Source organism: Arachis duranensis, chromosome 7 (assembly GCF_000817695.3).
Source record: "Arachis duranensis cultivar V14167 chromosome 7, aradu.V14167.gnm2.J7QH, whole genome shotgun sequence".
NCBI lineage: Eukaryota > Viridiplantae > Streptophyta > Magnoliopsida > Fabales > Fabaceae > Arachis > Arachis duranensis.
This window is the reverse complement of record NC_029778.3, coordinates 27009922-27025065: the sequence shown is the minus strand read 5'-3', so window position 1 is coordinate 27025065 and position 15144 is coordinate 27009922. Positions and strand designations below refer to the sequence as shown.

Genomic DNA, 15144 nt, shown 5'->3' with positions numbered 1-15144 from the left:
ATTCCTGAGGGTGACTTTGAACGCCGGTTTGGGCCATCAAATCTTAGGCAAAGTATGGACTATCATATATTGCTGGAAAGCCCAAGATGTCTACTTTCCAACGCCGTTAAGAGCGCGCCAATTGGGTTTCTGTAGCTCCAGAAAATCCACTTCGAGTGCAGGGAGGTCAGAATCCAACAGCATCTGCAGTCCTTTTTGGTCTCAGAATCAGATTTTTGCTCAGGTCCCTCAATTTCAGCCAGAAAATACCTGAAATCACAGAAAAACACACAAACTCATAGTAAAGTCCAGAAAAGTGAATTTTAACTAAAAACTAATAAAAATATACTAAAAACTAACTATATCATACCAAAAACATACTAAAAACAATGCCAAAAAGCATACAAATTCTCCGCTCATCAGCACGCCAGGGAATGGGCGTGGCATGCTAGTAATAAATTCCAGAGAGCAAAAAGGGGGGACACAAGAAGGGCGTGGCATGCCAGGCTGGGCGTGGCACGCCAGATCCATCAACTACTATGGGCATGCCACTTGAAGTCGAAGGCGTGGCACGCCAGCTCCAGAAAGTCACTTTAGCGTGCCACTTGAAGACCTAGGCGTGGCACGCCAAGCTTGAAGAGTGAACAAAGATTGGGCGTGCCCACTTGAAGTCGAAAGCATGGCACGCCAACCTCTCAACCTCACTTAGGCGTGCCACTTGAGCAACCAGGCGTGGCACGCTAATGCACAAGACAACACAAGCAAGAACTGGGCGTGCCACCTGGTGTCGAAGGCGAGGCACGCTAGTTCCAAAAAGTCACTTTGGCGTGCCACTTGAAGGTCAAGGCGTGGCACGCCAACCCCTAAAACAAGACAAGATCATGGGCGTGGCACGCCAACCTGCAGGCGTGGCACGCTGGTATAACTTTTCAGAGAGGGTGGAAGAGGCCAATTACATGGGGCGTGCCACTTGAGCTCGAAGGCGTGGCACGCCATTCACTATTCCCCACTTAGGCGTGCCACTTGAGCAACAAGGCGTGGCACGCCAGTGTCATTCAGAGGCAGAGAAACATTGGGACGTGCCACTTGAGTTCGTGGCGTGGCATGCCAGGCAGAGAGGCCATTCACCTAACAAGGGTGTGGCACCCCAACCTTTAGGCGTGGCACGCCAGTTCAATTTTCCAGAGGCAAGGAAAGTGGAGAAATCAAAGGGCGTGCCACTTGAGCTCGAAGGCGTGGCACACCAACACAAGAATTCCACTTCGGCGTGCCACTTGAGTTCGAAGGCGTGGCATGCCAAGGTTGAAAGAGAGACGAGCGTGCCACTTGAGGGATTGAGCGTGGCACGCCAAGCCATTTTGAAGGGCACGTGACACGCCTGAGAAGTGCCAGCCACACACCAGCTAAGGGGTCACGTTTATTGAGTGCTTTCTTTCCCTCCAGAATGTAATTTTCCCTTTTTCACTTTTGTAATTCTTTTATTTTACTAGGAGTAGTATATATACCCCAAAAGAGTACTGAAGAAGGGGTTAAGCAGTTAGTTCAAGATCCACTTTTACATTTCACTTTTGAGTACTTTCTAAGCTATGAGTAGCTAACTTCCCTCTCATTGTGAGAGGGAGCTCTGTTGTACTTGATGAATTGATAATAGTGAAATTCTTCTTCTCTTCATCTTCTCTTTAATTTGCTAGAAGGAATTTCGTTCTTAATGCTTAGTGTTCAATTATCTTGGGAAAGAGATTGAATACAATTGGGTTTCATGGGAACCTTGGGAAAGGAAACATGAAACCATGCTTGAAATCCCTTCTCACATTTGAGTAGATTATGGGTTTTGGTGATGGGATACGTGACATATAATCCCCCCTCTACCTGGATCTACAAAGGTGTGTGGTATAATCAAGGACCAAGCATATCTCTTTTCATGAGCAATTAGACCAAGGAATTGGCTATTGATCAAGATCTGAGAGATTGAGTCACCAAGGGATTGGGGCTTAATCAATCATGATTGCCAAGAGGTCAGTGAGTTGCATGATTGAAGAAGATCTAAGCTAGATTTGATCCAAAGATACAACATCTCCCAATCTCAATGAATTGCCCCATTCTTATCTATCCATTTCTTTATAGCTTCATTTTACTTTCAGCAATTCTCCCATTTCCATTTACATTCAAGTCATTTATGATTTAGCAATTTACATTCTGCAATTTTCATTCCTGCACTTTACCGCTTTTCTTTACATTCTAGTCATTTACATTTATGTCATTTACAATTCTGCACTTCACACTATTATTGATCCGCTTGACTAATTCATCAATCAATTAAAACTGCTTGGGTTTGCCAATCTCTGTGGATACGATCCCACTCCACTGTGGGTTATTACTTGGCGATAATTTTGGTGCGCTTGCCAAAAGGACTCGTTCACTAAATTTTTAAAAGGGGGTAGTGAATGAGGGTCATCATTAGGTAGCTATGAGAACACTGTGCCTTGCACTCTCAATCCTTGTTTCAAGCCCTGGCTATTTTTCCTATTTATAGAAGGAGAAGCCTCCACGGTTGAAACCAAAAGAACCAAGCTAATCTTCTTCTTCTTCATACAAACCGGTTCGGCTAGAGAGAGAGAGAGAGGAAAAATAACCGAATGCAATAACCAACATGCAATTACATCTAGTTCTTCCTTGGTCATCAATAATCATCAATCCGAGCCTTCCATCTCGCCTTGCACTCCAAGATGGACTCTTAGCCCTTGATGCTTCATGATGATGACAGCTTCATCTGCTCCATCCTCTACCTCTTCCATCATGCAGCCACTGTAGCTACCTTCTGTGGTGGTTGAGCAGAATCAGAGACAAGCCATCCCTCCAAGGATCTTCTTCCTCTAACCGAGATCTTCTCTTCTATTTTTGGTATGGAGAGGTTGAGATCTCTTCACCAAATCCTATCTTTTTGGTTGAAGATCTTATCCACAACATACTTTTTGTTTTCTTTTTCTTGCCATCATTACAATGGTCTTGTTGCTTGTTTCTTCTTCCTTTCGGTAGCTAGCTTTAGCTTCCATGCCTTCTCTATTGAAATGACCGAAGGAGAAGAGAAGAGAGTAGAGAGGGAAGAAAGTGAAAAAAGCAAAGCTATGAGTGTTATCACAAATAAATTAATTAGGTGCTACTCTCCATGCTTTGTGTAGTAGCGTGTAAGCTACACTTAATTGCCATCAAATCACTTTGACATGTTCTCTTTCATGTTTCCAAGGTAATTAACTCAAGCAAAGAAAATTTTAAAATCCACCACATGATGGAAATGGAATCAGTTGGAAGCATGAAGCGAAAAATATTTGCTTTCTCTCTCAATTAGTTTCGGACCAAGCAAGCAAAATAATTTGTGCTCATAGTAATGATTGAATTCTGACCCAAATAACATAACAATCAATTCAGCCATAAAGATCAAAGGAATTTTGTATCAATGCTGAATATTAATTTTAATTTGCGCTTGCTTAAATCAATCTGACCCAATAATAAAAAATTGCTTCAGCCACAACACTTAACAATTTTTAAAATTAAGGCTGATTCACTTCCAACATCTTAGACTTACTATTTTTTTGGCCCAATGGCAAAATCTGCACCAACAAAATTATTAATTAAATAAGGATGAATTAAGATCAAATTAATAATTTTATAAATAATTATATTAATAATGTTTAGTCATCACTAATATTAACTTAGAATTTTTCAAACTTATCAATTTAATATGCCTATACTTGTAATTCGTACGGTACATCGAATTTATAGTATGTTGTTTTTTTAACGGTGCATTTTTTGAAATAAAAAAAAAAGTTATTTTCAAATGATTGTGTTTGAAGTTGTAAAAAATTGGTGTTCTAAGATTATACAATTTGTTTTTCAAATATTTTACTTTATTTTGAGCTTAATTAATATTTTACTTATAGAGAGAAAAGAAAACATATTACTTGATGTTTCAATATGAATTTAAAAGAATTGAAGGTTTGGATTGAATTAATCGGAGGAGTTTTATAAGATTTTTTGTAATATATTAAAGTAGAGAATAAAAGTCTTTTAATGCATTCTTAATCTTTTTTTTTATCAATTAAGGGATTTTTTTATAAATTAAATAAATATAATAATTATCAAAATAAATAATTTTAAAAATATTTGTCGAAATAAATACCCTTCTCTTATCTCATTTACACAGTAAACGAGATAAAAAAGAATATTATTTTTGTAAATATTTTGAACATTATTTATTTTGGTAATTATTATATTTATTTAATTTATAAAAATAAAATCCATCAATTAAGGGTGACAAATATATTGAAGTATGTTGACAATTTTTTTTTTTATGGTATCTCTTAGCTTGACAGGATTAGGATTACTCCATTGCAGTACGGAGTTCTATTTAAGAGTTTGTCGTTGGCCAATCACAAGACAGGATTTGAACTAATCACTAAACTAATCCAACTTAATTGTCTGTTGACATATTTAATCCGTCATAAAAGATTATTCGGACTAGAAAATTAAATCCGTCTTGAAAAAAGCCCACTTATTCTATCTCGCTTAACTCGCTGGCATTGAAAGAGTAGAGCAACAAATCGAACGATACATAAACTACTATCCAATACTCATTCACCTCAACGCCACTACATAAGCATTCCAGATTATGTAGATTTGAGTGACATATGAGTATTCTAGCAAAATTTAGTATATGTTGATATTATTTTTGTTCTACAATTGTATTTTGTTATCGAGTTACACATGAAAATTTGGTATAAGATATCGTTAGTTTAAAAATTTTTGAGTTTGAACTTAGATCCATTATCTGACCTAGCCTTTTTAACAATCTTGCCAAATTGAGTTTTTTACATATGAAATGAAACTTTGAATAAAGATAGATGCTTTAGATTTAACCTTCATAATTTTTGTTGAAGTAAACCTATTTTTATCATTAACAATGATAAGAAAATATCCAAAACCAGCAATATAATTGAAATGGGATCCCAAATGTTAAAAGTGACGCATATAAAATATTTCATTAGAAACTCTTGAGCAAGTACAATACGATAGTCTCCTTTGTTTTATATAATAGAAAGCAACGCAAGGTTCAATAATTTACTTACAAGCAATGAATGGATATGATTCCTTTTAGGAAAAATGGACAAAAGTACACATAGATTTTTACATAGTGAATAAATGTATATTTTCATTTTTTTAATGAGTCATGTATACACATTAATATCAAATTTCGTTGTCGTTGATCATTTCTATTCTTTCGTCGTCTGAGTAACTTTTTTGACAATAGTGACTGCCAGGTGACATCTTATTTGCCATGGTGGCACTGTACATTGTGTGATATGACCCTTTTGATGACACAATGAAAAATAAATGTGAAATTATTGAATTTGTTAAATTAGAATAAAAAAATTTACAAGTTACAACGTCTCTTCATTATCTTCCTTCTCAAAAATTACTGCAAACACAACCCTAATAAAGAGTGAACAATGAAAGTGAATTGATGAAGTCTTCGCATTTGAGTTTGTTGCTATTTGTGATCTTCGTTCTATTTTGAAGACAAACATGAAAAGGTGAGAAGGATTTCTTACACACGCAAAGTAGTAGGCGAACAAGGAGAGTTGAGCAGCAGACGCGATCAAGGTAATGTTTTCTCCCTTGTTAATTGTTGACTCTAGTTTATGATTTACTGAAAAAGGTTGTTCATTAGTGATTGATGTTAATTTAGGTTTTGGTTGTTCTATAGTTTGATTGGGAGTTTTTCCATAAACATATGACAAATCATATAACATGTGTGTATCATCATAAGGGACAATTTGAGAGAAACACGAATAGAGTTCTGAAATATATTGGAGTGAAGGTTGTTGCAATTCCAAGGGTGAATATCGAAACCCTTAATACATTTTTCATGGTAGGGGTTATTTAAGGATTTTTACTAGGCTGAGAATGAAATAGCTAATGATTTGCATTTGATTAAGTTTGACAGTGATGTAGTTCGAATGTATGAATTTGTTATTGAGAATGGGACATTGTGTCATGTTTATTGGGTGCATACTATTGATTTAGGCATTTAGCTTAGGAGATTGAAGTGGTAGATGTTGTAGATTATGAGCCAAACCCGATTCCTAACTCTATTGAACAACCTATACCATAAGAAACTCCAAAAAGAAGGACTAAGATGATAACCCGTAGAAATTCAAGTCCAAAAAAGAAGGTAAATGGTAAGAATGAAAATAAGGACAACAGAACCAGCCAAAGAGCAGATTAATGCCAAAAGATCCATCTCCCAAGCCTGTACTTGCAAACCAACCAATCCCACAATCCCACAATCTCAAGATCCCAAATGTTAACCAAAACACTACCTAATAGTAGAGTGAAGCCCAAGTCCAAGCCCATAATGTATCCCAAAAGCCCACCAAAGGACAAAGTGAAGCCCAAACACAACCTGAATCTGGAGTCAATAATGCAATAGGTCCAACTTCACAAATAAGTTCTGTGTTAGGGACTTAGCCAGTACAACAAAATCAAGACTAGAATGAAGTGCCCACCCAGTAATCAAAAGTCAGTTAGAGGAACAGAAAAGCATCATATAAGAGGCTAGCTCCCACTGGTCAAATGTTTGTGCAAGGAGAAAGGAATCAGACACCAAAGATCTTTATTTCTCGTGTGGAGCCTGATTCTTCTAAATCTGATGATGATAGTGACTCTAACACTAACTACCATTAGTATGAATCTGAAGATTTACATAGTCCAATGTCATCTAATTGTGAGGATGAATATGATAGTGATCACAATGTATGGCCTTACAAAAACCCATAAGCACCTTTTGGCCAATTTCATCTAGCTTGGAATGGAGTTTGCCACCATGGATGAGTTTAAGAGGACAATGAGAATAGAAAAACATCAAATTCAGTAGGGTAGATCTTACAAAATATAAGGAAATTTGTTGGGACAAGAATTGTCCTTGGAAAATATATTGTTCCAGGTCAAATGAGTCGAGGAGCTATCAAGTGAAGATTTTTGTGGATCAGCACATCTGTGTTAGAAGACATATAACAAGTCTGCAAATAGGGTATGAGTTACTGAGATGCTAGAAGAAAAAATTAGAGACTAACGAAAAATCACTTGTGCTGAGGCTGAAACTTGGTTTAAGAAGGAGTTAGATGTGGCTATTAATTACAAGATCCAAAGAGCCATGAAAAAGGCAAGGAAAAATATTGAAGGTTCAAAGAGGGAACACTATGCTGAGTTGAGGGATTATCTTAACCAATTATTGCTTGCAAATCTAATATCAACTGTTCATTTGGATACCACTCAAATACCTGACTCTTTATCCTTGTTCAAGAGAGTTTACATTTCTTTTAAGTCATGTAAGAAGAGTTTTGTGCAAGGGTGTATACAATTCATTGGCCTTGATGGCACATTTTTGAAGGACTTCTATGGTGGACAACTACTCACAAGAATAGGTCAAGATGTAAATAATCAAAATTTTTCAATTGCCTATGTTGTGGTGGATTTAGATACCAGAGATAACTAGAAATGGTTCTTGGAGAAATTACACAATGACTTAGACAACCACAGCGTGCATAGTTGGAACTTTGTTAGTGACCAACAGAAGATATGTAGTTAATCTTCATTAAATTCAAATGACCTTGAATTGTGTTAATAATTCAAATATTAATTGAACATGGTCTTATTCCGGCAATGCAACAAGTGATGTCTAGAGTTCATAATCGGTTTTGTGCTATACACATTTGAAATAATTTTACAAAGAGATGAAAGAACAAACAACTCAAAAGGGTAGTGTAGGAATGTTGCAAAGCTACCACAACTTAAGAGCCACCACAGTGGAAGAACAAGCAACTTTAGTCCTCTATTTTGATGATGATAAGCATAGATTTATTGTTTTGCTATTTTGTAATGTGAATTGTAGTTTGGTGTTTAGGCCTCTGTCTTCATTATTTGTGTTTTAGTTGGTTTTTAATAACAATTTCCAGTTATGCTTATTTATTACCCATCCAATTGTTGATAAGTGTTGATTATTATGAATTAGCAATCAATTGTTTATTGAATTGGACTTGCTCTAGAAATAACATTGAAACAAATATTTTTATTCAAATTTGATGCAAATGAAAGCTACAAAACAATCTTATCACATATTTTTACTTTTACTTACAGGACATTACAATTACTGATGAAAAGCACAACTACAAAATATAGGTATTATTCCTAAGCATATACGTTGTACCCATTTTCTAATACTCTTCAATTCTTGATTAATCCCATCAATTATTGTAACATCTTCTTCATCTTTTTTTTTTCACATTCCATTTGCTTTCTTCTACAGATTTTCATTTACTTTCTTCACTTTGCTCCTGAATCCTCCAATCTTTTCTAGCATTAATAACTTTATCAGCCCAAATAAAATAATCACACCTCAATTCAACCTTCTACATTCATGAATCTGAGAACAATTTCAACCTTTACACATAAGATGCATAGCATTTATCATCATAAACAGAACAAAAAATTACATACCTCCCATAATGGACAACGAAGAAACAATCTCCCTGGGTTCCACTTCGCAGACTTAAGCATCATTGCGTCAAGTCCATGCAGACACTTGCTGTTGTGTAGTCGAACTTCTTCTTCTTCCCGTTCTTCGGCGCAGAAGAGGAATCACCACAAAGTACTCGCATAAGCATGAGTTATGTTCTTCCTTCATTGAGATTGTGACATTTTGATACCTTAGGGTTTACAAATCCTTGTTATGAGAGATGTGAAAAAGGTTTTGAGAGAGAATTTCTCTTTAATCTCATAGAACAAAGATCACGAAGGAAGATAATGAAGAAAATGAAGAATTTCTTGTTCACTCTCTGCTAAGGCTCTGTTCAAAGTAACTTTTGAAAGGGAAAAGAATGAAAAAACATTGTAACTTGTAAATCTTTTTTTTAATTCTAATTTAACAAATTCAATAATTTAATACTTATTTTTTACTGTGTCATCAAAATAGCCATGTCACATAATGCACAGTGTAGCCACTACTGTAGGAAAAGTTACTCAGGCGACAAAAGGATAAAAATGACCAACGAAACTTGATATTGGTGTATACACATGACTCTTTAAAAAATTAGAATGTACATTTGTCCACCGTGTAAAAATTTATATATATTTTTGTCCATTCTTACTTTTTCTTAATACATGCAATATTTCTTGTGGAGCATGTCATAATCTAAGATGTCATGTTCTATTTTTATTACACTCACTGCGAATGTAGTTTATTTGGTTTGTGTTGCATGATGTTTTACTTAAAATTTTGAGTAGTGTTGATGTCATGTATGCTTGAATGAGTGCTTTGTGATTGTATATTTTGTAGTTGTGAATTGTGAATGTGTAGAAAATATTGAAATGATTCTTTATTTGTGTTTGATACCAAGATATACAATTCTCCTACCTTCTGAGTTATGCCAATCATTTTCTATATTTTCTAATAATGTATCTTGCACATTTTGTCAATGAAAGAGCATTTGCATTGCAAATTCCTTGTTAACGTAGACATAAATAGAAGATGAAAATTAAATGATGAAACATAAAATACAATTTTTAGGTATAAATAAGTGTTTTGAAAAAGATATGGTGCAACATAGTATGGATGTAATGGTATGAGAACCATTTGAAAATTTGACTAAAATTGACTTTATGTGTTAACTCATAAAATTGGCAAGTTTATGACAAACATGATCCCTGACTCCTGAATCTAAGATCCAATATATAGAATAGAAAGACTTCATTGACAAAATGTTTGAGATGTGAATGCTCAAATGTAAAGTTATGAATTTATACTTGACTCTGAAGAAAGAATGACACCAAGACGCTTCAATTTTCTTGCTTTTGTTCACTAGTCTGAGAAGTAGATAATAGAGCTTTCAAACTAGTGGCATCTATGAATCGTTATTATCTTGTTGTATAAGTAAGAAAAATGTATGATTGACATTAGGCAATGGCTTCATTAACATAATCTGCGTTTTTATTGTGCATCTTGCTCATTCAATCCCCTTATAATTTCTAAAAATACAATGTTAGTTTTTATTTCTACAATCACTTCAGAAACTATTTCTAACACTAATAGAAGATCTTGAAATTTAAGATTATCACATCATAAGAACATAAATCAAAACATATCCCAATCCATGTCAGTAAGTATTAAAATGTTGTTTTTGCCTTGTGGTTGTTCTTTAATATTAGAGCTTAGTCCTAATTATATTCGGGGATTTGTGGGTTGTGGGCACACTATGCTTCTGCTGCTTCTAATTACCTTTGTGTTGCAGGCACACCACGCTTTAATCAACCAAATTATTGTGCAATCTCCTAATAAGTTCCTGTTTTTATATATTTTTTTCCCTTTCTTCTACCTTTTCACTTTCTCATTGATGGCACAGAGAAAATTGTTGTTCAGCAAAGGTCTTTTTCTTTTCTTTTTACGTATTTCTTTTTGAAAAATGTAACATCTATTCTTCTATTCTGAAGAGACATGAGAAAGATATTCTTTATTTTATTATTTAAAATTCTCACTAATTCTATTTCTTTTATTTAGTAACAAACATCATATTTAACTCATTATAATTAGTTTTATTAATTACATAGACTACATTATTATTTTAATAAAATAATTTACAATTTTTTATTTGATTCATATATGACTTGAAGATTCGGCAATCATAAAAGCACACTACTTTACGTTAAAATAATTAAATCGTCATTCTTACTTAAATTGAATTAATGGGATTATGAGGGTAGATATCTATTAGTGATATAGTTCCTTCTATATATCACAAAATCAACTCAACTCAACTTTTATACGAGAAGATATATAATAATATGCTATCACACACTAAACATTACATGCAATTACCGTAATGTGATAATCAGTATATAAGTAGAAACATAACTTTAATTAAATTCACAAAATGTCATAACAAAATAAACAAATCATATAATCATACATATGCATACATATTATACTTTTATGATAACAAAGACTTATCAATTATGCTTATTCGTATTATATGACCAGAAAAATAAAATGACTTTTTTCTGCTTTTCTTTTCTTTTACCCATATTCATTGATATGATTTCAGTTCTAAATACATATCATTCATTTTTTATAATTTTTTACAAAAATCATCATTTGATTTTGAATTTTTTATTTTATTTTCTAATATTTTTTTAGTAGAATTTGAAATATTCTTTTGATATATTATTTTAAATTCATTTGAATATTAATAAATTAAAAATAAAATTTAAAAGAATTAATTGATATAATGATATTCATCGATAAATAATTGATTTCTAATTAAACTCTTTTTCAAAATACCATATTCTCTCACCACATTCTAAACAGGCTCTAAGCTAATTCCCTGTGTACATGAATCTTCTACATTAAAATTGTTACAAAGACATTTAATCAAACACCGACTCACGTTCCAACTTGTAAACTAGCACCACTTACATGTTTAAAAATTGAGTATTTTACCAAAGCATGTTTTTAAAGATTTTTGCATAGGGCGTTTTTGTTCCTAAATTTTTTTTATTATATTAAGATTTTTAAATTTTATAAAAATAAAATATATAAATTTTTATTTTAATCAAATTTATTATTTTTATTTAGACAAATAAATTTTTAAAAATGTGATGAAATAATTTATATATTTTACTTTTGTAAATTTTAAAGATTTTAACGTAATAAAAAAATTTAAAGATAAAAATGTCAAATACATATATAATAAAATCTCAAATTGGTCTCCCAAACTTATTTTGAATGATTATTATTTTAATCCTTAATTTTATTTATAAGCAATTGGCCTAATCATTTCATAAACTTGCAAAACTAAATATTAAAAAAAAAAGAAACTGTTTTGTCTTAGTTTAAAAATTCAAAGACTAACAAATAATAACGATAAGATAATTACTAAAAAAATTTTGAAAACCAATATAGGTTTTTTATTAATCAAATACACATATAATAAGTCAAATGCTGGATTTGTTTTCTTAATCGTGCTCTCTCTGGCAAGCCGCTAAGTCTAAGTGTCTCTCTTAAGAATTAAGATTCTGACCGAAGAAGAAAGTTACTTCCAAATGAACCAATTAGTTTTAATAACATAAGATGATCAATAATGGCAACAAAAATTATAACCAAAAACAACGCATTACGTTTGGTGTTTATAACTTTATATATAGAGTGAGCAATAATCAAATAGGGAGTACCTTATTCCATTATTATTTTGATATTACTATCAACAACAAAAAAAAAAAAATTCACATCACTTTATTCTTTATAGTTAAAAAAAAGATTTATTGATATTTTTTTCAACATTTGTTTTTTTATTTTAAAATATTTTTTTAGTTCTTTCCATCTAAATATTTTAAATAATTTCAAAAAAACACATTCATAATTTTTTGGGCTCCTCATTTCTATTAGTTACTCATGTCTAACTTTATAAATGTTCCTTTAAGGTACATAAAAAAAATTATTGCCTGCCAAAATCAAATAATTATGTGAACCATATCTGGCAAGTAAATTTACAATAAAAAATACATAGTGAATATATTAATATCCTTGTTATATAATACACAGGCATTATTTTCTTAATTAACAATCTCTAATCGACTCATTTTTTTCATGTTATTCACCCTGCCTATCAAGACAGACTAAACAAATAACTCTACTCTTGGTAGAACTAAACCTATTCAAATAGTCCTAATGAAACTATAGCTTATTACATTCTCCAGAAACATTTCTTCTTGCAACACTTGTACAAATAAGTTAGTAAAAAATACACTTTTTTTTATCAAACTTTCACACGACTCTATCCTCTCTATCATCCAATAATTATCTTATCTCTTGCATGTTACTCCTTAATCTGTAACTGACAGATATCTTTTCATGAAATTCCTCTAGTAGGTATAATACTTAATTGGATAATAGCTCATTAGGATTCAGATCATTACAAGAACATTTTAAGTCTTCCCTACTAATCCTGACATCACTGATCTGATCCTCCTAATCAACACCTTCGAAATCACCTTATACACAAACTCAACTATACTAATTGGTCGAAGGTTTTTGATATCCTTAACTCCAATAAACTTAGGTGTTAGTATCACCCACGTGATATTAGAATATGAAGATAACCTAAATGTCTTAAAGAAATCCATCATAACTACTGTAAACTCGAACCCAATTTCATCCCAACATTTCTTAATGAAATTCATATTGTAACCGTCACTTTCTGGCGCCTTAGATAATTTATAGTTCCATACTATCTCTCTAATCTCCTCAACCGACGACATCATCTCTAAAGCTACAAAATCCTCTTCATTTATCCTATCCGTCAATCCATCTCTAAAATCCACTGTAAGAGATATCTCCTGATAATACAAATCCTTATAAAACTCCTTGATAACAATTTTTATTCTAATTTAATTCTTTACCAATCTTCCATTAATTACTACCAATTTTTATTCTAATTTAATTCTTTACCAATCTTCCATTAATTACTACCGCATCAATCCTATTATTTTTCCTCCTCGCTGAAATTATGTTATGAAAGTATCTTATATTTTTGTCTATATCTTCTGCATACCAAAACTGCAACATCTGTTTTTAATGTATTTCTTTTTTCACATACTATTTTTTACAGCAAGTAACTAACATCTTTTTTTACTTTTACTATTTCATCATATACCTCATTGCTTACAATATCATCTATCTTTTTTTTTATCTTTTTTTCAAACTTTATCATTTTCATATCATGTTACTAAAATTGTTCTTATACCATCTCTCAAAAAAACTATCAAAACCTTTAGTTTATCTGTGAATTGATCTCTTAAACTTTTCAATTTCTCCTTATCCATTATAAGAAAACCTTAACAATACTCTTATATAACTTCTATAACTATAAGAATAATAGATTCCACCAATATATAATTATATTTAGACGTAATTTTTACACTAATCGCCCATAAAAAAAAATCCAATCCTATTTTATAATAACTTTACAAGTAATTGCAAACCACATTAATTTACAAGCTACTACCTTATATATACCAAGTACTAAGGAACCCACTATATCTAATAACATAATTATTGATCAACATTAACACGGCAAAATCACCTAGTTTAGTTGTTATGCAAACTTATTGCCAACCACATTCAATTTACAGGTTACTAAACTATACATACATGGTGATCAAACTCATCAAAGTGCTCCAAAAAAGGAATACATTTTTTTTTGGGTTTCATACAGGATCAAATTCCCAATATGGAATTTAAAGCTCAGAACAAGAGGAGGGCCATTATGAGCAAACATAGATATAACTTTCAAGTTTCAAGCAAAAAAGTATGTATCCCTCAGTCTGTGCTTGAAGAGCACAAACAAAACATAGATAAAGGGAAAACAAACCCCACCCCAAACTCCAAACTAAGATCATATAAAGTGGCAAAGGGTATCAAGATGCATCAACATCAAAAAAAAGAAAGAAAAAAAGGATATGTACACTAAAAACTGTACAATGATAATGAAACATTCACACTCATTCCTTTAGCAAAAGCATGATTTCACTCATTCATTGCTTACTAAGAGCCATGGATCATTGTCTTCAGGCATCAAAGGGTTCCTGCAAAGTGGGCATGTGATGTTCCAATAATCCAACCACTTCTCCAAGCACACTTTGTGGAAGAGATGGCCGCAGGGCAAGCGGTTTATCTCAGATTCCGGCTCAAATTGAGAGAGGCACACACAGCAGTCATGTTCAGGTTTCCCACAGGAGAACATGCTGTCGAAGCGGATTGTAGGCGTCCGGCTCCTAAACTCTTCGATGAATGTTTCTGAGGGGCTAAGGAGGAACTCGAATGACTCGGATGGTTGATGGCTCTGGGAGGTGGCGTTCGGCGAAGAGGATGATGAAAGGTGGATGCCAACAATGTGAAGGATTGTCCTAACAATGCCTTTAAATATGGAGACTGAGAGCACAGTGTTAACAAGAAGTGCACATAGCACTCCTTCGGACGGCGATGGCAGACTTGAGAGGCCCATTTTCTTTATCAATGCCGATTCGAACACCAATTTAGAACAACAGATTGTTTCTGAA

The 15144-nt window shown here is 32.9% G+C and overlaps 1 protein-coding gene across 1 annotated transcript in view; it reads right to left on the bottom strand.

The window, feature by feature from the left end:
• Positions 1–14258: 14258 nt before the first annotated feature.
• The window catches only part of LOC107458414 (probable E3 ubiquitin-protein ligase XERICO), a gene marked incomplete in the record, with an annotated part of 1782 nt that continues 896 nt past the window's right edge, over positions 14259–15144 (bottom strand). Inside the window, 1 exon segment of the mRNA XM_052251806.1 lies at positions 14259–15144. Coding sequence (XP_052107766.1) covers positions 14616–15089 — 474 coding nt within the window.